Source organism: Phocoena phocoena, chromosome 1, assembly GCF_963924675.1.
Source record: "Phocoena phocoena chromosome 1, mPhoPho1.1, whole genome shotgun sequence".
Taxonomy (NCBI): Eukaryota; Metazoa; Chordata; class Mammalia; order Artiodactyla; family Phocoenidae; genus Phocoena; species Phocoena phocoena.
The window spans coordinates 45,300,133-45,328,090 of NC_089219.1; the positions used below are offsets into that span (position 1 = coordinate 45,300,133).

A 27,958-nucleotide genomic window follows, 5' to 3' on the forward strand; every position below is an offset into this window, starting at 1 on the left:
TTCTACTAAATTTCAAATTACAGATTGTGGGCCATTGCTGAGTAGGAGTGTCATATCCTACTGAGTATTCAACTTATTAACTAAGGTGACTGACATGGTAGGAGGTGGGGAAAAACAATGATCAGCTCACAGAATTTGGCTAAGAAAGGAAACAAACAAAAACAATGCAAATAATAATTAAAACAGCACAGATATTAGTAAAATAAAAATACAATCCCAAATATCCATCTCTTAAATTACTAGAGAAAAATTACAGGTAAAATTACAGCAAATACAGTCGTCACAGATTTCGGTAACTTTATTTGCATTTAATAGTGATTTTTAAGTCCTATAGCCAATGAAACCATTTTAAAAAGCACTATGAGGAATGGAAATTTAGATGTCTATACACTTTTCTTAAAAAAAAAAAAAGCTTATATTTCTGAATGAGCAAGATTCACTTTTGCAGGTAGAGGCCCTGCTTCTTCATGATCTTCACCTTTAGATCTAACAACCACAAGAGAAGAAGCTGGATATCTGTTTAGCTTTTGTTCATTCACGAACTCCAAGTCACCATAGATACTCAGCTTCTGCAAAAAACAATCAATGAACATTAGCAATTTGGATAATTAGGAACCTCTTCAAGTAAGTCTTCAAAAATAGCAATTTAATCTGTGGGTATCTGGTAAAAAAAAAATTTCTATAAACGTCCTCAAGAATGCTTTTACTCAAAGTGTTACAGATATGTGATTCAGTTCCCAGTGGATGGCCAAAGAAAACTTTTCCACATGTACTGACTTAAAATACTTAGAAGTTAACAACTGAGCATCAAGAAAAATTGCTCAGGTTTAAATGGAGTAAGTGTGGTCATACAAGAGCATGGATTCTGGATGTTTGATGCCTTAAGTGATCAATTCCTTTAAGATCTTAGCTCTCCAACCAAGTGGTCAAATGATCTGGGGTTAAGTTTCTCTGCTACTAAATGTTCTAAATTAACATATATGGAAAATGGTATGTACTATTTTAAAAGGCTGTGAGTAGAACAAAGAATGTACATGAAATACTTTAACACTGATAGAAACGTCTTCATAAACATATAAAAGCTCAAATTATTACTAACATATCCAAGAAGATAGATACTAAAACGAAAGAATGAAAGCATAACACAGAATCAGTGCAAATGTCATAAAATTCACTGAAGTATAATGGAAATGTCTAATATCTTTTGAGAGTAGGTCTATTTAGATATAGGCCTATCTCCTAAAGGAAAAAATAGAAAAGGAAAAGTTTTTACTAACAAACGGGATAGATTTTGTTGTTAATGCATATGGCAATAAATCTCTGATTCTGTAAGTTAAAAACTGAAGTGCTGACATTATTGACAGGGCAACTGACTATATTAAAAAGACAGACCGACACAGAAGTACCTGATGTTGGAAAGGTGCTTTTAGAAGATGCTGAATAAAGAGCACCTTCAAAAGTTTAAGTATCTACAATACCAATACATGCTACAACATGGATGAACCTTGAAAATGTTATGCTAAGTGAAAGAGGCCAGTCACAAGAGACCACACATATTGGTCGTCTATGGCTGGTGAAGATGCTTGGGAGGAAATGGGGAGTAACTACTAGCATGAGTTTCCTTTTTGGGGTGATAAAAAAGTTCTAAAAGTGATTGTCATGATGGCTGCTTACTTGAACACATTTCAGATGTGGTCTGCTGTCTACTGTTTCAAGGCAATAACTATCCTGCACCAAGGAGGTGGCCCAGTACCTGACACTTTTCCAGTAAGAGAATATTTTCAAGACAAATTCAGTGGTTGATGGATTGGACATGGATCTGATACACTAAGGCCTCCTTAAAACCCAAATTAACATGTGATAATTTGTTATGGGGCACAATGAAAGAAAAACTTTCACAACTCTATTTAACATTTAAAAACCTTGAAACAGTGACCAGGAACTGTTTAAATTATTTCAAACATCTATATGGAAGAAGCTATCTAGAAGATCAGGGAGAAAGAGTAAAATTCGTGCAGGGAAATGGATGGGAGCATATGGATAACCTCTAACCAGTATGTTTAGTGATTCTGTGGCTACTCTGTATTCTCAAATTACTAATCAAATACAAGGGTACAACAGAGGTATTTTCAAAAGTGTTACCTTCGGAAGTTTATTGCTCAAGTATCCTTTATGAAAAAAATTACTTAAGGAGGTCCAGCAAAAGTAAAGAGGAAATCAAGAAAGAAAATAACATACAAGAAACAGTAGCAACTGAGATGACTTAGAAAATGGGAAGAAAGCCAGAACAAAACAAAAATGGGTTCCATTAAGCAGAGATATATGGAAGATTCTCCTGGGAACACTTTTTAAGTATTCAAATATAAACTATTTGCCAGTGTTTTAATAGAACCAGTGTTCTACTTTGAATATTTATATAATCATAATACTGTAAATGCTGCCTAGTGGATTTTAATTTTTCAGATCAACCTATGAAAGTATATATACAGAAGAATGAGTATATTTTATTGTCAACAATCATAATAATTAATGAAAATTGAGACAGCATAAAAAGGGAGAAGGAAAGGCAGTAATGAGGAGTCAACAGAAATTTGTAAAGCACTCACTAAATGTATACAAAATAATAATATACATTATAAAAACCAGCAACTGGGGGCTTCCCTCGTGGCTCAGTGGTTAAAAATCTGCCTGCCAATGCAGAGGACACAGGTTCAAGCCCTGGTCCAGGAAGATCCCACATGCTGCAGAGCAACTAAGCCCATGCACCACAACTACTGAGCCTGCGCTCTAGAGCCCACGAGCCACAACTACTGAGCCCACGTGCCACAACTACTGAAGCCCGTGCACCTAGAGCCTGTGCTCTGCAACGAGAAGCCACCCCAATGAGAAGCCCGCGCACCGCAACGAAGAGTAGCCCCCGCTCACCTCAATGAGAGAAAGTCCGCGCATAGCAATGAAGACCCAACGCAGCCAAAAAATAAATAAATAAAAGAAATAAATTTATATATATATATATAAAAACCCCAAAACCCAGCAACTGAAGAGATGAAAGTGAAAGACAGTATAAGGGAACTAAACTCATCCTTTAGTAGGAGGACATCAGATAATGTCTAAAATTGATAAAACAAGAAATAAAAGATAAAATTTTTAAATGGCAACTGCTTGGAAAAAATTTTAAAAACTATTGACTGGTTTATCTGAGAAGTGAGGAAGAGGAAGTCAATTTTATGTCACACGTATTACTTCTAAAAGTTAAAAATAAACTCAATTAGTATGTATTTGGGCTTTAGGCCTGCCTTTGCCACTAACCAGTTATGCAATCTTAGATGTACATAAATCTTTTCTAAAACTCATTTTCTTAACAGAATTTAGATTAAAAAGCTATGGCATTTACATCGTTTTCTGATTGTCTCTCTTGAGACTTAATGCTTCTAAACAGCAAGATTCTTGGTCTTTTTTTTTTTTTAGACAAATAATGTTTATTATAGTTTAAGACATGTTTCACCTACTATTTAAAAAAATTAACCTAATTTATTTTTGGCTGCGTTGGGTCTTCGTTGCTGCACGTGGGCTTTAACTAGTTGCGGTGAGCGGGGGCTACTCTTCGTTTCAGTGCACAGGCTTCTCATTGTCGTGGCTTCTCTTGTTGTGGAGCACGGACTCTAGGCACACGGGCTTCAGTAGCTGTGGCTCATGGGCTTTAAAGCGCAGGCTCAGTAGTTGTAGCGCTTGGGCTTAGCTGCTCCACAGCATGTGGGATCTTCCCTAACCAGGGATCAAACCTGTGTCCCCTGCATTGGCAGGCAGATTCTAACTGCTGCGCCATGAGGGAAACCCCCACCCTACTTCTTGAGTCATTGCAGCCTTTAACATTCAACTTTGTTCCACCTTCATGTTATTCTTCATTGTACCTCTAATCTCTTGAACAGGGCCTAGCACATCATATGTTATCCATAAGTGTCTGTGATTTACTAACATGAATGTTATTTGAAGTCTTCTAAAACCTTTCTTAACTAACCATTTGAAATCAGATGATCATGGTCTTGACAAATAAGAAAAAAGGATGCAAACAGATAATGAGATTAACACTGAGGCAGCAGTTATATTATTATTTGTGGCTTTGGCAATTTTCTGAGGCTGCCTGGTCTCTAGAAAGGAATATCCAATATTGCTGAACCCTGTTTTTATAAGTCAGGTTTGACCTGCCTGACAAGGACCACTATGAATGATAACTCTTTATTATCTTAAATAGACAGCTCAACAAGAGAAAAGCATTATTTCATGAAGTTTCAAAAAAACATCATAAATGTGAAAGAACAGGGAAAAACAGTGGAGAAAAAAGGATCAAAATCTTTGTAAGTCACTCAAAATGATACTGCTTTAAGATCAACAAATGCCAACTCTTTCTGGCATTACTATCAAATGGTATATGATGAGTACCTACTATATACAAAACAGGCTAAGGATAAATTATTTCAGAACTTTCCTAAATAAAAAAAATAAAGCTGCTCATAAGTTTCCAAGACCACATTCCTGGCCCTTATTAGCACCACTTTAAGCTTTATTTGTAGTGAATGAAAAGGAAGCTTTTAATATTTTATGTTTGAGCTCAAGATACCAGGTCCATACTGAAGAGAAACATTCTCTCAGCAGGTCTATGATTTCCTATAAACACATAGGATTATATATATAAATAATATAACAAAATATAAATAACATTGCTTATTGCTTGTATTTCTTAACACGGAGTCTCATGCTACTATGGAGAGGGGTCAGAAGTAACTTATGTTCCAATAATAAAATCAATGAAAAGGTTTTATGAAAGTAAAGTTTAAAATAGGTAGCTTTTGATTAAGAAAATCTGAATAACTTTCCTAATGCTAAACTCTCAGCTACTTTTACAATAAAGGAGAAAATACCAGGGAAGGAGTATTTACACTGCTATATTTTACAATAAGAAACAAAACATTAATATTGAAATAGTTTATACAGCTTGTTTTTTCTCCTTTTTGTGTTGGCTGTGCTGTGAGGCATGCAGGATCTTAGTTCCTCTACAAGCGACTGACCCCACACCCCTGCAATGGAAGCATGGACTCTTAATCACTGGATGGCCAGGGAAGTCCCAGTTAATACAGCTTTTTAAAAAAAATATATATTTAATTAATTTACTTATTTTTGGCTGTGTTGGGTCTTTCTTGCTGTGTACAGGCTTTCTCTGGTTGCGGTGAGCGGGGGCTACTCTTCATTGTGGTGCACGGGCTTCTCACTGTGGTGGCTTCTCTTGTTGCGGAGCGTGGGCTCTAGGCACGCAGGCTTAGTAGTTGTGGCTCACGGGCTCAGCAGTTGTGGCTCGTGGGCTCTAGAGCGCAGACTCAGCAGTTGTGGTGCACGGGCTTAGTTGATTCACGGCTTTTGGGATCTTCCCGGACCAGGGCTTGAACCCATGTTCCCTGATTTGGCAGGCGGATTCTTAACCACTGTGCCGCCAGGCAAGTCCTATACAGTTTTCAATTGTGAAAAGAAATCCACTAAAATGGCAATATGAAATAGTTCTGGATGAGTGATTTTTTTTTCCTGCTTCTTTTTATTTATTTATTTATTTATTTATTTATTTATTTATTTATTTTAAACATCTTTATTGGGGTATAATTGCTTTACAATGGTGTGTTAGTTTCTGCTTTATAACAAAGTGAATCAGCTATACATATACATATGTTCCCATATGTCTTCCCTCTTGCGTCTCCCTCCCTCCCACTCTCCCCATCCCACCCTTCCAGGCTGTCACAAAGCACCGAGCTAATATCCCTGTGCCTTGCGGCTGCTTCCCCCCAGCTATCTACCTTACTACGTTTGTTAGTGTGTATATGTCCATGACTCTCTCTCGCCCTGTCAAAACTCACCCTTCCCCCTCCCCATACCCTCAAGTCCGTTCTCCAGTAGGTCTGCGTCTTTATTCCTATCTTACCCCTAGGTTCTTCATGACATTTTTTTCCCTTAAATTCCATATATATGTGTTAGCATACGGTATTTGTCTTTTTCTTTCTGACTTACTTCACTCTGTATGACAGATTCTAGGTCTATCCATCTCATTACAAATAGCTCAATTTCATTTCTTTTTAAGGCTGAGTAATATTCCATTGTGTATATGTGCCACATCTTCTTTATCCATTCATCCGATGATGGGCGCTTAGGTTGTTTCCATGTCCTGGCTATTGTAAATAGAGCTGCAATGAATATTTTGGTACATGACTCTTTTTGAATTTTGGTTTTCTCAGGGTATATGCCAAGTAGTGGGATTGCTGGGCCATATGGTAATTCTATTTGTAGTTTTTTAAGGAACCTCCATACTGTTCTCCACAGTGGCTGAACCAATTCACATCCCCACCAGCAGTGCAAGAGTGTCCCCTTTTCTCCACACCCTCTCCAGCATTTATTGTTTCTAGATTTTTTGATGATGGCCATTCTGACTGGTGTGAGATGATATCTCATTGTAGTTTTGATTTGCATTTCTCTAATGATTAATGATGTTGAGCATTCTTTCATGTGTTTGTTGGCATTCTGTATATCTTCTTTGGAGAAATGTCTATTTAGGTCTTCTGCCCATTTTTGGATGGGGTTGTTTGTTTTTTTGTTATTGAGCTGCATGAGCTGCTTGTAAATTTTGGAGATTAATCCTTTGTCAGTTGCTTCATTTGCAAATGTTTTCTCCCATTCTGAGGGTTGTCTTTTGGTCTTGGTTATGGTTTCCTTTGCTGTGCAAAAGCTTTGAAGTTTCATTAGGTCCCATTTGTTTATTTTTGTTTTTATTTCCATTACTCTAGGAGGTGGGTCAGAAAGGATCTTGCTGTGATTTATGTCATAGAGTGTTCTTCCTATGTTTTCTTCTAAGAGTTTGATAGTTTCTGGCCTTACATTTAGGTCTTTAATCCATTTTGAGCTTATTTTTGTGTATGGTGTTAGAGAGTGATCTAATCTCATACTTTTACATGTACCTGTCCAGTTTTCCCAGCACCATTTATTGAAGAGGCTGTCCTTTCTCCACTGTACATTCCTGCCTCCTTTATCAAAGATGAGGTGTCCATATGTGCGTGGGTTTATCTCTGGGCTTTCTATCCTGTTCCACTGATCTATCTTTCTGTTTTTGTGCCAGTACCATACTGTCTTGATTACTGTTGCTTTGTAATATAGTCTGAAGTCAGGGAGCCTTATTCCTCCAGCTCCTTTTTTCGTTCTCAAGATTGCTTTGGCTATTCGGGGTCTTTTGTGTTTCCATACAAATTGCGAAATTTTTTGTTCTAGTTCTGTGAAAAATGCCAGTGGTAGTTTGATAGGGATTGCATTGAATCTGTAGATTGCTTTGGGTAGTAGAGTCATTTTCACAATGTTGATTCTTCCCATCCAAGAACATGGTATATCTCTCCATCTATTTGTATCATCTTTAATTTCTTTCATCAGTGTCTTATAATTTTCTGCATACAGGTCTTTCGTATCCTTAGGTAGGTTTATTCCTAGATATTTTATTCTTTTTGTTGCAATGGTAAATGGGAGTGTTTTCTTGATTTCACTTTCAGATTTTTCATCATTAGTATATAGGAATGCCAGAGATTTCTGTGCATTAATTTTGTATCCTGCTACTTTACCAAATTCACTGATTAGCTCTAGTAGTTTTCTGGTAGCATCTTTAGGATTCTCTATGTATAGTATCATGTCATCTGCAAACAGTGACAGCTTTACTTCTTCTTTTCCGATTTGGATTCCTTTTATTTCCTTTTCTTCTCTGATTGCTGTGGCTAAAACTTCCAAAACTATGTTGAATAAGAGTGGTGAGAGTGGGCAACCTTGTCTTGTTCCTGATCTTAGTGGAAATGCTTTCAGTTTTTCACCATTGAGGATGATGTTTGCTGTGGGCTTGTCATATATGGCTTTTATTATGTTTAGGAAAGTTCCCTCTATACCTACTTTCTGGAGGGTTTTTATCATAAATGGGTGTTGAATTTTGTCGAAAGCTTTCTCTGCATCTATTGAGATGATCATATGGTTTTTCTCCTTCAATTTGTTAATATGGTTTATCACATTGATAGATTTGCGTATATTGAAGAATCCTTGCATTCCTGGAATAAACCCCACTTGATCATGGTGTATGATCCTTTTAATGTGCTGTTGGATTCTGTTTGCTAGTATTTTGTTGAGGATTTTTGCATCTATGTTCATCAGTGATATTGGCCTGTAGTTTTCTTTCTTTGTGACATCCTTGTCTGGTTTTGGTATCAAGGTGATGGTGGCTTCGTAGAAGGAATTTGGGAGTGTTCCTCCCTCTGCTATATTTTGGAAGAGTTCGAGAAGGATAGGTGTTAGCTCTTCTCTAAACGTTTGATAGAATTCACCTGTGAAGCCATCTGGTCCTGGGCTTTTGTTTGTTGGAAGGTTTTTAATCACAGTTTCAATTTCAGTGCTTGTGATTGGTCTGTTCATATTTTCTATTTCTTCCTGATTCAGTCTTGGCAGGTTGTGCATTTCTAAGAATTTGTCCATTTCTTCCAGATTGTCCATTTTATTGGCATAGAGTTGCTTGTAGTAATCTCTCATGATTTTTTTTATTTCTGCAGTGTCAGTTGTTACTTCTCCTTTTTCATTTCTAATTCTATTGATTTGAGTCTTCTCCCTTTTTTTCTTGATGAGTCTGGCTAGCGGTTTATCTATTTTGTTTATCTTCTCAAAGAACCAGCTTTTAGTTTTATTGATCTTTGCTATCGTCTCCTTCATTTCTTTTTCATTTATTTCTGATCTGATTTTTATGATTTCTTTCCTTCTGCTAGCTTTGGGGTTTTTTTGTTCTTCTTTCTCTAATTGCTTGAGGTGCAAGGTTAGGTTGTTTATTCGAGATGTTTCCTGCTTCTTAAGGTGGGCTTGTATTGCTATAAACTTCCCCCTTAGAACTGCTTTTGCTGCATCCCATAGGTTTTGGGTCGTTGTGTCTCCATTGTCATTTGTTTCTAGGTATTTTTTTATTTCCTCTTTGATTTCTTCAGTGATCACTTCATTATTAAGTAGTGTATTGTTTAGCCTCCATGTGTTTGTATTTTATAAAGATCTTTTCCTGTAATTGACATCTAGTCTCATGGCGTTGTAGTCGGAAAAGATACTTGATACAATTTCAGTTTTCTTAAATTTACCAAGGCTTGATTTGTGACCCAAGATATGATCTATCCTGGAGAATGTTCCATGAGCACTTGAGAAAAATGTGTATTCTGTTGTTTTTGGATGGAGTGTCCTATAAATATCAATTAAGTCCATCTTGTTTAATGTATCATTTAAAGCTTGTGTTTCCTTATTTATTTTCATTTTGGATGATCTGTCCATGGGTGAAAGTGGGGTGTTAAAGTCCCCTACTATGAATGTGTTACTGTTGATCTCCCCTTTTATGGTTGTTAGTATTTGCCTTATGTATTGAGGTGCTCCTATGTTGGGTGCATAAATATTTACAATTGTTATATCTTCTTCTTGGATCGATCCCTTGATCATTATGTAGTGTCCTTCTTTGTCCCTTTTAATAGTCCTTATTTTAAAGTCTATTTTGTCTGATATGAGAATTGCTACTCCAGCTTTCTTTTGGTTTCCATTTGCATGGAATATCTTTTTCCATCCCCTTACTTTCAGTCTGTATGTGTCTCTAGTTCTGAAGTGGGTCTCTTGTAGACAGCATATATAAGGGTCTTGTTTTTGTATCCATTCAGCCAATCTGTGTCTTTTGGTGGGAGCATTTAGTCCATTTACATTTAAGGTAATTATCGATATGTATGTTCCTATTTCCATTTTATATATTGTTTTGGGTTCGCTACTATAGGTCATTTCCTTCTCTTGTGTTTCGTGTCTAGAGAAGTTCCTTTAGCATTTGTTGTAAAGCTGGTTTGGTGGTGCTGAACTCTCTCAGCTTTTGCTTGTCTGTAAAGGTTTTAATTTCTCCATCAAATGTGAATGAGATCCTTGCTGGGTAGAGTAGTCTTGGTTGCAGGCTATTCTCCTTCATCACTTTCAGTATGTCCTGCCACTCCCTTCTGGCTTGTAGGGTTTCTGCTGAGAGATCAGCTGTTAACCTTATGGGGATTCCCTTGTGTGTTATTTTTCCCTTGCTGCTTTTAATATGCTTTCTTTGTATTTAATTTTTGACAGTTTGATTAATATGTGTCTTGGCGTGTTTCTCCTTGTATTTATCCTGTATGGGACCCTCTGTGCTTCCTGGACTTGATTAATTATTTCCTTTCCCATATTAGGGAAGTTTTCAACTATAATCTCTTCAAATATTTTCTCAGTCCCTTTCTTTCTTTCTTCTTCTTCTGGAACCCCTATAATTCGAATGTTGGTGCGTTTCATGTTGTCCCAGAGGTCTCTGAGACTGTCCTCAGTTCTTTTCATTCTTTTTTCTTTATTCTGCTCTGCAGCAGTTATTTCCACTACTTTATCTTCCAGGTCACTTATCCGTTCTTCTGCCTCAGTTATTCTGCTATTGATCCTATCTAGAGTGATTTTAATTTCATTTATTGCATTGTTCATCGTTGCTTGTTTCATCTTTAGTTCTTGTAAGTCCTTGTTAACTGTTTCTTGCATTTTGTCCATTCTACTTCCAAGATTTCGGATCATCCTTACTATCATTATTCTGAATTCTTTTTCAGGTAGATTGCCTATTTCCTCTTCATTTGTTAGGTCTGGTGGGTTTTTATCTTGCTCCTTCATCTGCTGTGTGTTTTTCTGTCTTCTCATTTTGCTTATCTTACTGTGTTTGGGGTCTCCTTTTTGCCGGCTGCACTTTCGTAGTTCCCGTTGTTTTTGATGTCTGTCTCCAGTGGCTAAGGTTGTTTCAGTGGGTTGTGTAGGCTTCCTGGTGGAGGGGACTAGTGCCTGTGTCGTGCTGGATGAGGCTGGATCTTGTCTCTCTAGTGGGCAGGTTCACGTCTGGTGGTGTGTTTTGGGGTGTCTGTGGCCTTATTATGATTTTAGGCAGCCTCTCTGCTAATGGGTGGGGTTGTGTTCCTGTTTTGCTAGTTGTTTGGCATAGGTTGTCCAGCACTGTGGCTTGCTGGTTGTTGAGTGAAGCTGGGTGCTGGTGTTAAGATGGAGGTCTCTGGGAGATTTCCACCGTTTAATATTATGTGGAGCTGGGAGGTCTCTTGTTGACCAGTGTCCTGAAGTTGGCTCTCCTACCTCAGAGGCAGAGCCCTGACTCCTGGCTGGAGCACCAAGAGCCTTTCATCCACACAGCTCAGAATAAAAGGGAGAAAAAGTAGGGAGAATTAGTAGAAGTATGAGTAAAGAAAGAAGGAAAGGTGGAAAGGAAGGAAGGAAGAAAGAAGCAAAGAAGGAAAGAAAGGAGGGAGGGAGGGAGGAAGGAAGGAAGGAGGGAAAGAAGGAAAAAAGACAGAAAGAAAGATGATACAGTAAAAATAAAATAAAGTATAATATAGTTATTGAATTAAAAAATATTTAGAAAAAAAAAAAAAGGGACGGATAGAACCTTAGGACAAATGTTGGAAGCAAAGCTATACAGAGAAAATCTTACAAAGAAGCATACACATACACCTTCACAAAAAGAGGTAAAGGGGGAAAAATCATAAATCCTGCTCCCAGAGACCACCTCCTCAATTTGGGGTGATTCGTTGTCTAAAGGAGGGAAGGAAGGAAGGAAAGAAAGAAAGAACGAAGGTAAAGTATAATAAAGTTATTACAATTAAACTTAATTATTAAGAAAAAGAATTTTTAAAAAAAAGTCATGGACGGATAGAGCCCTAGGACAAATGGTGGAAGCAAGAGTATACAGACAAGATCTCACACAGAAGCATACACGTACACATTCACAAAAAGAGGAAAAGGGAAAAAAATCATAGATGTCGCTCCTAAATTCCACCTCTTCAATTTGGGATCATTCCTTGTCTATTCAGGTATTCCACAGACGCAGGGTATATCAAGTTGATTGTGGAGCTTTAATCCGCTGCTTCTGTGGCTGCTGGGAGAGATTTCCCTTTCTCTTCTTTGTTCTCACAGCTCACAGGAGCTCAGCTTTGGATTTGGCCCTGCCTCTGCGTGTAGGTCGCTGGAGGGCGTCTGTTTTTTCGCTCAGACAGGACGGGGTTAAAGGAGCCGCTGATTCGGGGCCTCCGGCTCACTCAGGCCAGGGGTTGGGGGATGGGGGAAGGAGGGGCACTGCGTGTGGGGCCGGCCTGCGGCGGCAGAGACAGCGTGACGTTGCGGCAGAGGCCGGCGTGATGTTGCACCAGCCTGAGGCCCGCCGTGCGTTGTCCCGGGGAAGTTGTCCCTGGATCCCGGGAACCTGGCAGTGGCGGGCTGCACAGGCTCCGCGGAAGAGGGGTGTGGAGAGTGACCTGTGCTCGCACACAGGCCCCTTGGTGGCGGCAGCAGCAGCCTTAGCGTCTCCCGCCCGTCTCTGGGGTCCGTGGTTTTAGCCGCGGCTCGCGCCCGTCTCTGGGGTTTGCGCTTTCAGCCGCGGCTCGCGCCCGTCTCGGGGGCTCGCGCCCTCAGCCGCGGCTCGCGCCCGTCTCTGGGGTTCGCGCTTTTAGCCGCGGCTCGCGCCCGTCTCTGGAGTTCCTTTAAGCAGCGCTCTTAAACCCCTCTCCTCGCGCACCAGGAAACAAAGAGAGAAGAAAAAGTCTCTTGCCTCTTCGGCCGGTGCAGGCTTTTCCCTGAACTCCCTCCCGGCTAGTCGTGGTGCACTAACCCCTTCAGGCTATGTTCAAGCCGCCAACCCCAGTCCTCTCCCTGAGCTCCGTCCAAAACCAAAACCCGAGCCTCAGCTCGCAGCCCCGCCCGCCCCGGCGGGTGAGCAGACAAGCCTCTCGGGCTGGTGAGTGCCAGTCAGCACCGATCGTCTGTGCAGGAATCTCCCCGCTTTGCCCTCCGCACCCGTCGCTGTGCACTACTCCGCGGTCCCGAATCTCCCCCCTCCGTCTCCCGCAGTCTCCGCCCGCGGAGGGGCTTCCTAGTGTGTGGAAACTTTTCCTCCTTCACAGCTCCCTCCCACTGGTGCAGGTGCCGTCCTTATTCTTTTGTCTCTGTTTTTTCTTTTGCCCTACCCAGGTACGTGGGGAGTTTCTTGCCTTTTGGGAGGTCTGAGGTCTTCTGCCAGCCTTCAGTAGGAGTTCTGTAGGAGTTGTTCCACGTGTGGATGTATTTCTGGTGTATCCGTGGGGAGGAAGGCGATCTCCGCGTCTTACTCTTCCGCCATCTTCAAGGTCCCCCCCCTCCTGCTTCTTTATATATAACTTTATAAATTCTATACCAAGTATATAGAATTTTTATAATTAAAAATACAGTTGAGTGCTTCCCTGGTGGCGCAGTGGTTGAGAGTCCGCCTGCCGATGAAGGGGACACTGGTTTGTGTCCCGGTCCGGGAAGATCCCACGTGCCGCAGAGTGGCTGGGCCCGTGAGCCATGGCCGCTGAGCCTGCGTGTCCGGAGCCTGTGCGCTCCTCAGCGGGAGAGGCCATAACAGTGAGAGGCCCGCATATGGCAAAAAACCCCAAAAAACAAAAAAAACAGTTGAAAAAACATTATTACTTAGCTAAAGTGTGGTTTCAGATACAAAGTAAAGCCTAAAAGCAGTGAATTCAAATAAGTGTTTTCGATATATTTTTCTAGAAGATGTATCTTAGGAAAGCATAGGCTCTTTGAGGATGTCACCATACTTTTGATTGTTAAGGACAGGAAGAAGAGTTCTAGAGAGGGGAAAGAAAGTGACACCCATATGCAGATATCAGGAGGGAATGTAATAGCTGCCAACAGGACTCCACATATGGTTCTGATGCTTTAGGCTTTATGATCCAGGGGCCTGGGCATATGTGGGAACAACAAGGCGTTCTACAAACAACTTGGAAATAAGGGGAAAGAACTTCTCACAGAATTAAAGCTATACAATCAAGACAAAATTTATCACAGCAGAGACAACATCTACAAGGAAGAAAAAGACCAAGAGTATTCTGAAAGGGAGGGACAGATCCCCAGGTCTGTAAGATGTAACCAAAACCACAATGTGAAGCACTGTTATGTCTAAACACCACCAGAAGAGGAGATCAATTCCATAAGTAAGGAGATAAGAGAGGAAAAACTATGAAATGTCCATCTAAGAACTGTTTCAGTAAGAGAGTTTGAGCATCCTGGCTCAAAAACATGAAACATGTGGTCCCAGTGGTGTTCAACTTCCTAGTGTCAAAAGAGGTTACACAGAAGATGAGCTCCTGATACGAGTAACATAATCAACTTCCCTAGTGATGACTCCAGGTTAACTAAAAAACTTAAGGGTACTGGCTTTGGAGTCAGATGACCTAGGTTTAAATTCTGGTTCTACCACTTACTAGTTATGTGACACTGGGGCAATAATACATTCTCTCTTTCAGTTTTCATATCTGGAAAAGAGGATAATAATAGTAGCCATCTCACAGAGTTACTGAAAGGACTAAATGAGCTAATTCATATAAAATGCTTAGAACGCTGTCCAGCAGAAAATGCTCAACATTAGTCAGTAGTCCTGGGAACCAGAAGCCAGGTAGTGGTGATTTTATCAAGGTAAATTCCACCTGAGGCCAGTAATTCAATCTTTCCAGGAAATAACCACACCAATCTCTACGCGTATCTTTCTTTTACAAGGGGCATCCTAGAAGTAAAGAGAAGGAATTGTGCTAATGGAAGGAATAAAGTACCACAGTGTCAATAAAGATTTACTACTCTGCGTTTGTAGCTTTGTTGTCATGAGGATTTAGAGTGCATGGGGCAGTTCAAAAGCAAGTAATAGGCAAAGGCAATCCTATGTAAGATGTGTAATTTCAACTTTATCAGGAACAATAAAATAATTAAAATATGGATATCAGAACTAAACAAGAACACAAATAGGTAATTAGCAAGAGGATGTTCAGATCATATCATAAACAGATGAGTTCTACAGAAATTTACCCATTGTCTAACACTTCCACAATTCAATGTTCTTCCCAATCCTGTCTAACTTTATTCATTTGGTTTAATTTCCTAATTTAAGTTCTTTTAATCAAGTCAGCTGCTTACAGTCCTTCCCTGATAGTAGCTTATTCTTGTCTGTACCTGGGAATATTGTCCACCCTCCTGTCTCTGCCAATCCATACCATTCTTCAAATTTCCCTCCTTTCTTCTTTTCTCTCTTTTTCTATTGCATTCTGGAGGCATATGAGAACTAAAGTTTATTTCAGTTGGATCTGATGTCAATAGAATTTATTATCTTATGTTTAGTTATATAATTAATTTTCCTTCCTTGAAAGCTAAGTTGAATCATCAAATTAGACTTTTTTTTTAAGAGCTCAAAAGTCATTGTTTTTATTTATTTCTATTTATTTATTTAAACATCTTTATTGGAGTATAACTGCTTTACAATGTTGTGTTAGTTTCTGCTTTATAACAAAGTGAATCAGCTATACAGATACATATATCCCCATAACGCCTCCCTCTTGCGTCTCCCTCCCACCATCCCTATCCCACCTCTCTAGGTGGTCACAAACGGACTGAGCTGATCTCCCCTGTGCCATGCAGCTGCTTCCCACTAGCTATCTATTTTACATTTGGTAGTTTATATATGTCCATGCCACTCTCTCACTTCGTCCCAGCTTACCCTTCCCCCTCCCTGCGTCCTCAAGTCCATTCTCTACATCTGCGTCTTTATTCCTGTCCTGTCCCTAGGTTCTTCATAACCATTTTTTTTTTTAGATTCCACATATATGTGTTAACATATGGTATTTGTTTTTCTCTTTCTGACTTACTTCACTCTGTATGACAGACTCTAGGTACGTCCACCTCACTACAAATAACTCTATTTCATTTCTTTTTATGGTTGAGTAATATTCCATTGTATATATGTGTCACATGTTCTTTATCCATTCATCTGTTGATGGACACTTAGGTTGCTTCCATGTCCTGGCTACTGTAAACAGAGCTGCAATGAACATTGTGGTACATGACTCTTTTTGAATTATGGTTTTCTCAGGGTATATGCCCAGTAGTGGGATTGCTGGGTCATATGGTAGTTCTATTTTTAGTTTTTTAAGGAACCTCCATACTGTTCTCCATAGTGGCTGTATCAATTTACATTCCCACCAACAGTGCAAGAGGGTTCCCTTTTCTCCACACCCTCTCCAGAATTTACTGTTTGTAGATTTTTTGATGATGGCCATTCTGACTGGTGTGAGGTGATACCTCATGGTAGTTTTGATCTGCATTTCTCTAATGATTAGTGATGTTGAGCATTCTTTCATGTGTTTGTTGGCAATCTGGATATCTTCTTTGGAGAAATGTCTATTTAGGTCTTCCGCCCATTTTTGGATTGGGTTGTTTGTTGTTTTGATATTGAGCTGTATGAGCTGCTTGTAAATTTTGGAGATTAATCCTTTGTCAGTCGCTTCATTTGCAAATATTTTCTCCCATTCTGAGGGTTGCCTTTTCATCTTGTTTATGGTTTCCTTTGCTGTGCAAAAGCTTTTAAGTTTCATTAAGTTCCATTTGTTTATTTTTGTTTTTATTTCCATTTCTCTAGGAGGTGGGTCAAAAAGGATCTTGCTGTGATTTATGTCATAGAGTGTTCTATGTTTTCCTCTAAGAGTTTATAGTGTCTGGCCTTACATTTAGGTCTTTAATCCATTTTGAATTTATTTTTGTGTATGTGTTAGGGAGTGTTCTAATTTCATTCTTTTACATGTAGCTGTCCAGTTTTCCCAGTACCACTTATTGAAGAGGCTGTCTTTTCTCCATTGTATATTCTTGCCTCCTTTATCAAAAATAAGGTGGCCATATGTGCGTGGGTTTATCTCTGGGCTTTCTATCCTGTTCCACTGATCTATATTTCTGTTTTTGTGCCAATACCATACTGAAATTAGACCTTTTTTCTGAAACAAAAATCCTTTACCTTAACAGTATGTTTCTTGAGCCAGTTAAAGTTTAATTACCAAGAAAGTCAAGACAGTTTTCCATCTCTATCAGGGTATACCAGAACACATTACTCAAAATCAAAAGCTCTAGCCTTGCTGCTTCTAAAGCAGCAATTATTCCTTAACATTTGTGGCAATGTTAAATTTAAAATTTTAAGTAGTTCTACAAGTTTTCTTTCTCTCTTTCTTTCTTATAAGAAAGAAACTGATGTCACTGGGTTTTTTTCAGTCTCAAAGGTCCAGGGAGAAGAGACACTGTACTCAAACCAGGCGGCATACCCTGGTCATTACGGTAGTTAGCGCCACAGAAAACTGGAAAGTGATTCTTGTGCTGAGAACCTGTAATTCTCATGTGTGCCAATCTCGGTGTGTGATTAAAACCACCAAATCTTCTCTCATTCTATTAGTAGAAAGGCTTTGCATTTCTAGCTAAACCAATAAGGCATTAAAAAAAGTAAATCATATGGCTCAGTCTTCAAAAGGCCTGAGAGTTAGAATTAAATTTACCTCAGAGGGAACATACTGCTCCACAGCTGTAGCAACGGTTGCACAACAAATCCAGAGCAATACCATCACGGAGAGGACAAGAGTCATGGTTAAAATCCACCCGGAGTTACTGGGGGGAAAAAAAAAAATCAACAATTAGTTATGCTAAAATTGCATAATATAAAAAATAGGAGGCTCTTAATTACAGGCAATCAATCTTGTGTACTTATTTAATAATATAATTAAAACTTTATGTGTACTACCTTTAAAAGTATTTTAAAAAACATACTTAGAGAAGAAAATATTATAATAGCTATTATATTAGGGTGATATGATGTCCTTTCCTCCATTACTCAAGTTTCTATAACATGGCTATGTTACTTTTATAAATTAAAAAATCAGACATACTGGCTTTCAGCTAAATATATGAAATTAAAGCAAATTACTGTTAAGGGTATTTTTAAATTACTAAATGAGATAAGGCAAATCAAAGTGTCCTATAAACTGTACAGTGCTACACAAATGTCATATATTATTTTGCAAGGTATTAAAATAATACTTGCTTTAAGAAAACCCAATATTCCAAAGAATTAAGGTACAGAATAGATAAATTATGAAATGATCATTTGTTTTATAAATGGATTCACAACAGGCTTCCAGAAGTTAGCTTCTCTACTACATTTCAAATATTTAACTTAGCACAATTACTTGAATTTCAACTTACAAGAGCATATCTATTATGAAGCATTCTGTATCCATTAGCACATATCTTAAAAAGAGATAGTTATATTTTTCTTATGATTAAAATATCTTAGGGTAGAAGGCCGGTTACAAGAATCAGCACCTGGAGTTTCTTCCATAAGTGCCCTATTGTTTACTAAACTATAGATTAAGATTTAAAGAACAAGTGAAGCTATTTTTAAAATGTTAGATTTAAAAGAATAACATAAAACATGACAAAATGTTAAAAGGCAATAAGGCATCAATAAGATGCCAGGTAATGCAGTATTAAGGATAAACTGTAGGGAATTCCCTGGCAGTCCAGTGTTTAGGACTCAGTGCTCTCACTGCCAGGTACCCAGGTTCAATCCCTGGTTGGGAAACTAAGATCTGTCAAGCCACGTGTCATGGCCAAAAAAAAAAAAGAATAAACTGTAACATAAGATTAGATAATTATTTAGGTTCCACAAAACGTATCAAACTGCAACAAAAATCCAAAATACTGAGAGAGAGAAAAACTGCCTTTTTTTCTGTACAAGGTCAAAAGCAAGTTTAGCAATGAAAGGAAGGGAAAATTTTAATTCTCATTTTCTTACGCAGTCTTTAAAGAGCTTATTCAGTAAAAAGTATTAATTTTTAGGTTCTAACAGAACCCTACTGATATCTGATAAAACCTCTCAAGAAACTATTTCTACTCTAAGAAATTACAGGAAGCATGTAGCGTGGGCTACTGAAGTGTTACACTTGAGACAGAATAGTCCACTAGAGTATATACACACTTGTTCACCTCTCTACTCAAGTGCTTGGTCTGGTATCTGACACAGAGTAGATAATTATCACCAAGTGCTATGGCCTACTGTCTCTTTCTCTCTCTCTTTTTTTTTTTTGGCTAGGGGTGGGGGGTGGTTGCAGGGAGAAAGCTCATATCACAACTCCTTGGAGGAGTAGAAGCATGCATACTTTGATAAAACCCTCCTCACCCTCAGAAGGCCTGATATTCCTTCCCAGGAGGGCACAAGGTAACAATTACCCTCGCCTGCCCACTTTCCCTTGCCACCCTTAAGAATCCTTGGCATGGGTACTTCCCTGGTGGTCAAGTGGTTAAGAATCCACGTTCCAATGCAGGGGACGTGGGGTCCATCCCTGGTCAGGGAACTAAGATCCCACATGCTGAGGGGCAACTAAGCCTGCGTGCTCTAGAGCCCGTGCGCCACAACTAGAGAGAAGCCCACGCCGCAACTAAGACCCGACACAGTCAAATAAATTATTTTTAAAAAAAAAGAATCCTTGGCATGGAGATAACACTCAGTATAGAACACAAAGCCCTCCTTTATCTGTAGCCCTTATCTACCTCCCCTAGCCTCCTGTGTGGCCATATAGATAAAAACAAAAATCCAACCCCCAAACCATTTAGACACACAGTCATCCCTTGGTATCCCCAGGGCACTGGTCCCAGGACTGCTGCCCCTTCCCATACCAAAATCTGAGGGTGCTCAATTCCCTTATATAAAGTGGTGTAGTACTTGCATATAACCTATGCATATCTTCCTGTATACTTTAAATCATCTCTAGATTGCTTATAATATCTAATAAAATGTAAATGCTAAGTAAATACCGTTGACCCTTTAAAAACATGGATTTGAACTGTGTGGGTCTACTCATATGTGAATTTTTTTCAATAAATATTAAATTAAAGCTTAACTGAGATGGCTGAAGAAGCACGTATCGTAACATAAATCAAAGACTCCCAATAAGAACAAGGATGCTTTTGTGCTGTGAAAAAAACTACCCGCTCGGGTTTGATTAAAGTAGTATGAGAATTACCTTTTAAACAAACTAATAAAATATCCAAAAGTACAACTTTGGATTTGGTAGGGAAAAGGGAAAAGGTAAAAAAAAGTTTTCTACTCTTGAGCAGCTAATATAATTTTAAAATAATAAAAAGGACTGCATCTCTCTGATACAAGCCAGATTTTATCTCCTATATGCATAAGTGAAGATGAATACATACAGAGAGAGACATCTTAAAAAACCATCACGTTCTCCATCTTCAAGATAGTTCCTATGTGCGTGTGAACTTCTCATATGAAGATCTGCTGAAATAATAAGGTACAAGTTTATGATATCCTATATTCCAAAAGCTAGTCTCAAATGACTGCTTCTAGATATATACACTGTACAGATATTCAGCTGCTTTTGTAAATGTAATCTGACATATTTTATAATGAATGCAAGTTCCTCTGGCACATTAAAAATCAACTGGATATTATACAACATTATGAATTTCCTATTTTACTTTCAAATTATTGATGCTTTCTGTTTAATTATATTTCTGAATGTAATAATAGAATTTGGTTTGTTCAAATCTAAAGATGGCCTTGTGTTATGTGCTGTCATTATCCACCCACCAAAATAATTAAAAAGTTAATAAAATCAGTATCTAAAATAAGGTATGAGCTAGCACATTTTAAAAGGTAAGCAGTTTTAGCCTGATGTTTTCTATTCCTATAAGTTTAAATTCACTTCTAGCATAGAAATAAAAATAGAATAAAAACATATTTTCAGGGTAGTTTCACTATTTGGTTAGTTTGTTGGGAGATACCAGAATCTCTCATTAGTTCATACTCAAAACATCCTTCAAAGCAAACTAAATGTTTTTAGAATAGTGATTCTAAAGTGTGGTCCCCAGGCCAGCCGCAACAGAATCCAGGAATTTGTGAGAAACGCAAATTCTCATGTCCTATTCCAGATTTAGTAAATTGGAAACTTTGGAGGTGGGGCTCAGAAATTGCTTTAACAAACTCTACAGATCTTAATGCATATTAAAGTTTGAGAACCACAGTTTTAAAAATTATTTATTGACTTCCGTTAGTGTAAAAACAATCATACAACCAATTCTAACACCACCAGATTTCACTGTTAATGTTTTTAATCCCAAGCTACTTAAAATAAGACTTACAGGACATTTTGCTTAGTGACGGTTCTTTCAAATTTGTAGGCTCCTGCTCCAACTGAGGTGCATACTGGATCTCTGGCTTAGACTAAAATGATAATGAAAGCAATTAAGTCATTTGTACTTCTTCTTAAGCTTTTCTCAGTAGGAAGTTCTATAACATATCATCTATACAAAGATTCAAATTGAGAAAAAGTAACAGAAGTATGGTATAAAAAATAAAACATGTTAACCACAATATATTTTAATGGCACTTGCTAAACATTAGATCCAGTGCCTTGCAAAGAAGCAGACTTACAGCATCATCAAGAATTTAGTCAGTTTAATTGCCTGACAACATAAAAAAAAAAAAAATTACAACATAGTACATTAAGTATCATACCATGCAAAACTGAGTTCTAATTCTGGTTGATCAGGAATAATTTAGCAGACTGCCAAAATTTCTGGTTAAACACATATTATCTCTATTCTTTCTCATCTGAAACATTCCATTCTTCTCTAAATATGAGTAATTCATAAATTATAGCTCAGTGCTCCATACTTTATATCTCCTATGTAGCACTGATTCTCTGGAGTGGCGTTTTCTCCATCATAGTCACACTTAAGTTGACATAAAGAGAGGAACAGAGCTAATCTCACATCTAATCAGGAATGAAGGAGGACTCCACTCTGAGAGTCAACTTAAGCTTTAACTTAAGTAGCTTTCAGACACAGAACTTATTCATGAACTTAAAGAGAGAAAACTCCTTCTGTGTTTTACATATTACCAAATTAAGTACAGGGTACCTAAGACTCAGGACAATGCTAAAAATCACAGACTAGCCTTATAATAAGCCACTCAATTGGCAATAATAATTAAAGGGTTTACTTTAATTATTACCTGAGAGAAAGCATCACAACATAATTTGTTGGCTGGTAAGTTTGAGGAATTTAACAACCAAATTAAAAGGAAGACAGCATGGTAGGGTGGTATATGAGCCTTGGAGCTAAAGTAACCCAGGTTTGAGGCCTAATTCTGTTATACTGGCAGCGTGACCTTAAATAAGTTAGACTCACAGTTTCCTCATCAATAAAATAGTGATAATACAACCTCATGAAGTTGTTTGAAGATTTGAGATAATATATGTAAATGCCTAGTACACATGAACCTTCAAAGACAGCAGCTATTATTATCATATCACATGGTAAATAATGAGGTAGGAGAAAAGTTACCTCTCTAGAAGGCAATATGCTTCTTCAACAAGCTCTCTTATAAGAGTTATGAGAAAAAGCACTATTAACAACTAAAAATTATGTTCTATTGCTTTTCCCTAATATCCATATGTGATATAAATACACACCATTATTTATATTCAAACTACATTAATTTTTCTTATGTTTCATATCTAGAGGTTTCATTTTTATCAATTTAACCACTCTAAAATTTAGCAGATTCAGAGTTCTTATACGATAAAGAACAACAGGCTTTAAATAGGTTTCCAATGGGCAGAGGGAGGGGTAAGTCACATTGGGTCCTGATGCCCAATGTTTTAATGTAGGTTAGGAAGTAATTATTATTTGATGATAAATATTTGTAAGGGACTAAGTACATGGCTCTATACTAAGACATTCATTTAAGACACATACATTACTACTGTTGGTATTTAAATGAATCTATGAAGCACAGTCATCACCTGGAATATAACTATTTTTCCATCATCAGCTTGAAGATAAAAAGTCCACGAAGAGGTTATGAAGCTCTGTGCAGAGTCCATCATATCACTCCAGAATGACCTTACCAGAGTTAGAGGGAAGAGTAGATGCATTTTTGGCATCAGGGACATGAGCTTAAAAAAAAAAATTAAACCATGAGAAATATATTATTTTTTTATATATGTATATTCAAGAGAGCAACATAATCAAATCCTTATTGGGACAGAATATAAACCATTAAGTGATTCTACCACAGTCATCAACATTAGAGTAAACTCTTCATTACCTATGCAAATTAACTATGAGAAGCTTAAAATCACAGGATCCTTTAATTTGCGACCAAACACACTTTAAGCTACCTGTCACCTCTATCAAAATAACAGGCTTTTGAATTAGGTCCAAAAATGTGGAGAATCTTAAGATTTGATTAAATAAGGATTAGCAAGTCCTCAAGAGGTAGAAGGGGAAGGGACAAATCATACTATTCTCATCTTTAATGCTTTCATGTAAAATAAACCATGCTATAATGAACACCAATGGAAAAAAAAAAGAATATATGCATAAAATGTAAGGTATCTGATAACAGGGCAGAGTGAGGGAAGTATTTATGGGTTGACTACATACAGTAAGCTACTGATGAGATTTTTACATTAATTGGTATCACCTCCCCTCCAATTCTGACTTCTTGACTTATTTAGGAGCAGTGGGCCCCTCTAGAGCACAAGTGTGGGATACAACTTGCTGAACTCTAGGGATAGCTTTGGTTCTGCTATATTCCAAAAGAGAGGCAGTATGGGGTATTAAGAGAGAAGAGTTTTTAGAATCAGAAGATCTGTATTCATGATCCAATTTTCCCACTTAATAGCTGTGAAATCATTCATTGATTAGTTCACTAAACAAGCATTCGTTAAGATTATAAATTTTAAGATTTTTAAACCATGTGTGTTTATTTATCACTGTATATCTGTGTTTAATCTGTATAGGACAGAGGTGAAACACAGGGTGAAACATGTGTATGGGGAAAGGCACATAACCCAAACTGGGGTCAGAGGTGGTTAAGAAGGCTTCGCAAAGGACATGACACCTGCTCTGAATCAAGAGGATTCACTGAGCAGATGGGGAGTAGAAGGGACAGAGGCAGGGAATAATGTCATATTACAAACATTAAGGACTGTTCAGTATGTACATAATTAAGAGAAAAGGAAATAAATATGGGTCTTAAAAATTAGAAATTATTTTTAAAGTTACTCATAAGAGAAACACAAATTAAAACTGTAATAAAAGTTGTAATTGCCAAGGACTGGGAGGAGGAGGAAAGGAGAGTGACTGCTAATGGGTATGAGATTTCTTTTATTGATGATGAAAATGTTCTGGAATTAGGTAGTAATGATGGTTGCACAGTTTGTGAATATACTAAAAACTACTGCACCGAATACTTTAGAAGGGTGAATTTTATAGAATGAATTATATGTCAATTTTAAAATCTGATACAAATTCCATGGAGGGCAATTTTGCTCTATTTCTCAAAATTAAAAATGCATATACCTCTTAACTCAGCAATTCTACTCCTGTGATTTTATTATAGATATAAATGTGAAAAATATGCAACATCATTTATAAATTTAAAAAATTAGAAACAACCTACATGTCCACAAATAAGGGACCACTTAAATGATACATCCATACAATGAAACATGTATGCAGTGAAAAAAAGCGAGTAGACATTCTTTATTTATTACTTATATTTTAGAAAAGAAAGAATACATGTATTCTTGTATATATATAAATTACCTCTGCACTGGTAACCCTGGCTACATTAATGGAGCAAAATGGAGTGGCTAAGAGATACAGGAGTAGGAGACTTTTCACTATACAGCTGATCCTGGAACAATGCAGGGGTTAGGGGTGCCGAAATCTGTGTATATACACAGATTATTGTTGGCTCCCCATATCCGCCATTCTGCATCTGAGAATTCAACCAACTGCAGATCATGTAGTGCAGTAGTAATATGGGTCAACTTTTTTTTTTTAACCTTTTGAGTTTTGTACCATGTGGCTGTACTTCTTATGCCAGAGTTAATAAAATTAAAAAACTTTTCCCAGTATGTTTGGACAGAGTATGAGGGGTGGGGAATTATAAGAGATGATATAGAAGAGGTAATCAGGAGCCAGGCTGTGATAAGTGGTTTGGACTTAAACCTGTATGTAATGGGGAGCTACTGAAGTATATAAGATAGGAGAATGACATGACGAGATTCCCATTTAGAAAATAAATATCTGGACACAGAAAATAAATATCTGGACACAGACTAAAGGATGGACTAGAGGGGGCTGAAGTGGGAAAATAGATCGGAAGTTAATTTAGTAATACAGATGAGAAATAATGATGATTTGAGTTAAGGCAATAGCAGATGGGATGAAAAAAAGGAACTCTCAATTTTTCTGAGCCTCAGTTTTTTCATATGCAAAATGGGGATAATACTGTCACTGGACCTAGAAAAAAAAAACCAAAATGAGATTATAGGTGTGAACATACATCTTAACAGTAAAGCATTATACAAAAGTAATTAATCAATTGACTTTTCTATTTGCAAACATATAATTTGTTTGTTGAAGACTAATTATAAAATATAACACTAAAATATGATCATGTGGGCAATATACATTTCAATACAAAGTGCGATCTAAGCAGGCGTTTCTGAAAGGCAGAATTGTTTCGTACTTGTTCTTGTCTCAATTCAGCGAATGGCAGCTGATTCTGGCAACCAAGGTGACAAGCATATTGCTCATCAGATTGGGAATATGCTTCTGTACATGCTGGAAGAGAAAAACAGTCAAATTACAAGGAAAAAAAGAGAAGGAGAGAAAGAAAAGGGAGAGAACATTGGCATCTTATAAAGAAATTTTATAAAGAAATTTATTATACTTAAAAAGTATTTCATCAATATGAATTTCCACATTTGGTAACAGTAGCAAATGTATTCTTTTAATAAAACCCCGTATCTTCTGCCTCCCACAAGTCAGATCTTCCAGGTATAAATCTATTAATTACATACTCAGGCTCTGGCTACATGATGACATTCATATGAGGTGATCCTCACAGCTAAGGTTTGCATAGTGGAAAAAACACTGAACTGACATCCTGAAATTCTGGCTTCACCACTTGTTGGCAGTGTATGTGACTTAGGTGGAGCTGTTTAACCTCTCTATTGATTTCTATAGATCTAAAACTGAACTACCACCACCTATTTCATGGGGTTGAACAAAATAATATACTTTAGTAATTTACACAAATATATGATATTACTGTTAGGAACTGAATCACTTAGTTGAGAAGCAAGGGTATTCACATGGCAAGGAAAAATAAAACAATCAGTCTAACATCCTAAATTCTGAGAAAACTGAACTTAGAAAATGTTCTACAGCAGGATTCTAAAGTTGGAATGAGTCTCTACCATATATACTCTTCATTTAGTTCACTAGAGCCATTTCTTTCTTGTGATATAACACTTTACCACTATAACAATTTTATTTTTCTTTCCACCCAGTCATGCATTTGTAATATACTTCCCAAAGGTGCTAGATAATAAACTGAACCGCATTATGCACATATAAAGATGGCCATTTAGGAGACTGAGCCATAAAAAAAGTTTATGATATCACAGAGGCTAAATGTGAGTACTGGCATAGTGATAGGGAGAAAGGTACCTCCTGCTACACTGAATAAACAGTGTAAGGTAATGAATGGAGAAAATTCCATTACAGTTCTTTAAAAAGCTAAATGTCATTTTTGTCCTGATTACAGGTTTACTTTATTAAACACATCACTTTTGGCAAAAGGTAAGAATAGTGGTTTAAGAGACGACAAAACTCTGGTTACTTGTTTTATTGGCATGACCCACAAAGAATACACTATTAAATACTGAGTCAAAGGCCTGATTCAGTAAAAAACTTGGAGCTAAGTCAGCTAGCCTATGAATGAAAGGCTTAGGAAAATTATACCATCCATTGAAAAGGTAGTGATGAATTATAAGAAGGGTAATTACTATTGCATTTGTCTAAACCAAATGCTTACTTAAACAAAGGTGTCCTATCCACAGCATAAAATAAACATTGTATCAATAAACAGATGAAATTTAAAGCCCATGAAATTTCTAGCAGTATCTACTAAAAGTTTAACTTCATAATAATTAAAGTATGCTGGATGAATAAACAGTATGCCTGTCATTTTCTGAGGAAAACACATAAAAAGCATAACACAACTCAAAGAAAACACCAATGTTATATACTGCTGATGTCATTAGCATAGCATCTTACCAGATTCACATTCCAATTTGGTCCGATTTAAATCAATTCCATCATCCACAAATTGACAAATTGAAAACAGCCTGCAACCTCTCTGACATGCGTACAATTCCTCTTCCTAGGGAGTTCAAGAACAGGGAGGATTACCAAAAACTAGCATTTTTCCTTCGGGGGGAAAATAGGTCAGAAAGAAAGCAAAGTTAATAGGGTTTATTGTAATTGTCCAATAAAAGATTTATGACTGAAAGAAAAATGATAGGAGCCAGGTAATACCAAGACCTTTGCCATACAAAGAAGTTTTAGTTCCTTATTTTTTTAATTTTTTTATTTTTTGCGGTACGCAGGCCTCTCACTGTTGTGGCCTCTCCCATTGCAGAGCACAGGCTCCGGATGCACAGGCTCAGCGTCCATGGCTCACAGGCCCAGCTGCTCTGCGGCATGTGGGATCTTCCCAGACCGGGGCACGAACCCGCGTCCCCTGCACTGGCAGGCGGACTCTCAACCACTGAGCCACCAGGGAAGCCCTTAGTTCCTTATTTTAACAGTGACATCCAAAATAAATAAATAAACTAACAAATAAATAATAAAAGTGATATCCAAGAAACAAACCTAGTGGGTTAAAAACATCACCCTTTTCCCATATTCCACAGTCATATTTTGGGGGGAAAAGTTGAAAATAACAGTGACATAATCAGAACTTTAATAGAGGTATAAATGAGTAAACAAGTACTTTAGGGACCAATGGTGTACTTCTGCCACATAAATATTTATACGAATCATCAGGCTTATCAGGAAAAGTATCACGACTAGCTTCACATGGCAAATAGTGCCATAAAGGCCCCCATAAAGTGAG

The 27,958-nt window shown here is 37.6% G+C and overlaps 1 protein-coding gene across 4 annotated transcripts in view; it reads right to left on the reverse strand.

Annotated features, from left to right (window-relative positions):
• Positions 1-272: 272 nt before the first annotated feature.
• Positions 273-27,958, reverse strand: part of TMEM59 (transmembrane protein 59) — a 32,407-nt gene continuing 4,721 nt past the window's right edge. For 2 of the 4 annotated variants that reach the window (XM_065873258.1, XM_065873239.1), the window contains 7 exons: positions 27,118-27,223; positions 25,523-25,617; positions 22,782-22,934; positions 21,115-21,196; positions 20,167-20,248; positions 17,457-17,565; positions 273-569 (listed from right to left, as the gene is read on the reverse strand). In XM_065873258.1, coding sequence (XP_065729330.1) covers positions 414-569; positions 17,457-17,565; positions 20,167-20,248; positions 21,115-21,196; positions 22,782-22,934; positions 25,523-25,617; positions 27,118-27,223 — 783 coding nt within the window. In that variant the 3' untranslated portion in view covers positions 273-413. Of the gene's footprint in view, positions 570-17,456; positions 17,566-20,166; positions 20,252-21,114; positions 21,197-22,781; positions 22,935-25,522; positions 25,618-27,117; positions 27,224-27,958 lie in introns of all 4 variants that reach the window. The other 2 variants (XM_065873249.1, XM_065873265.1) reach the window with 2 other exon arrangements.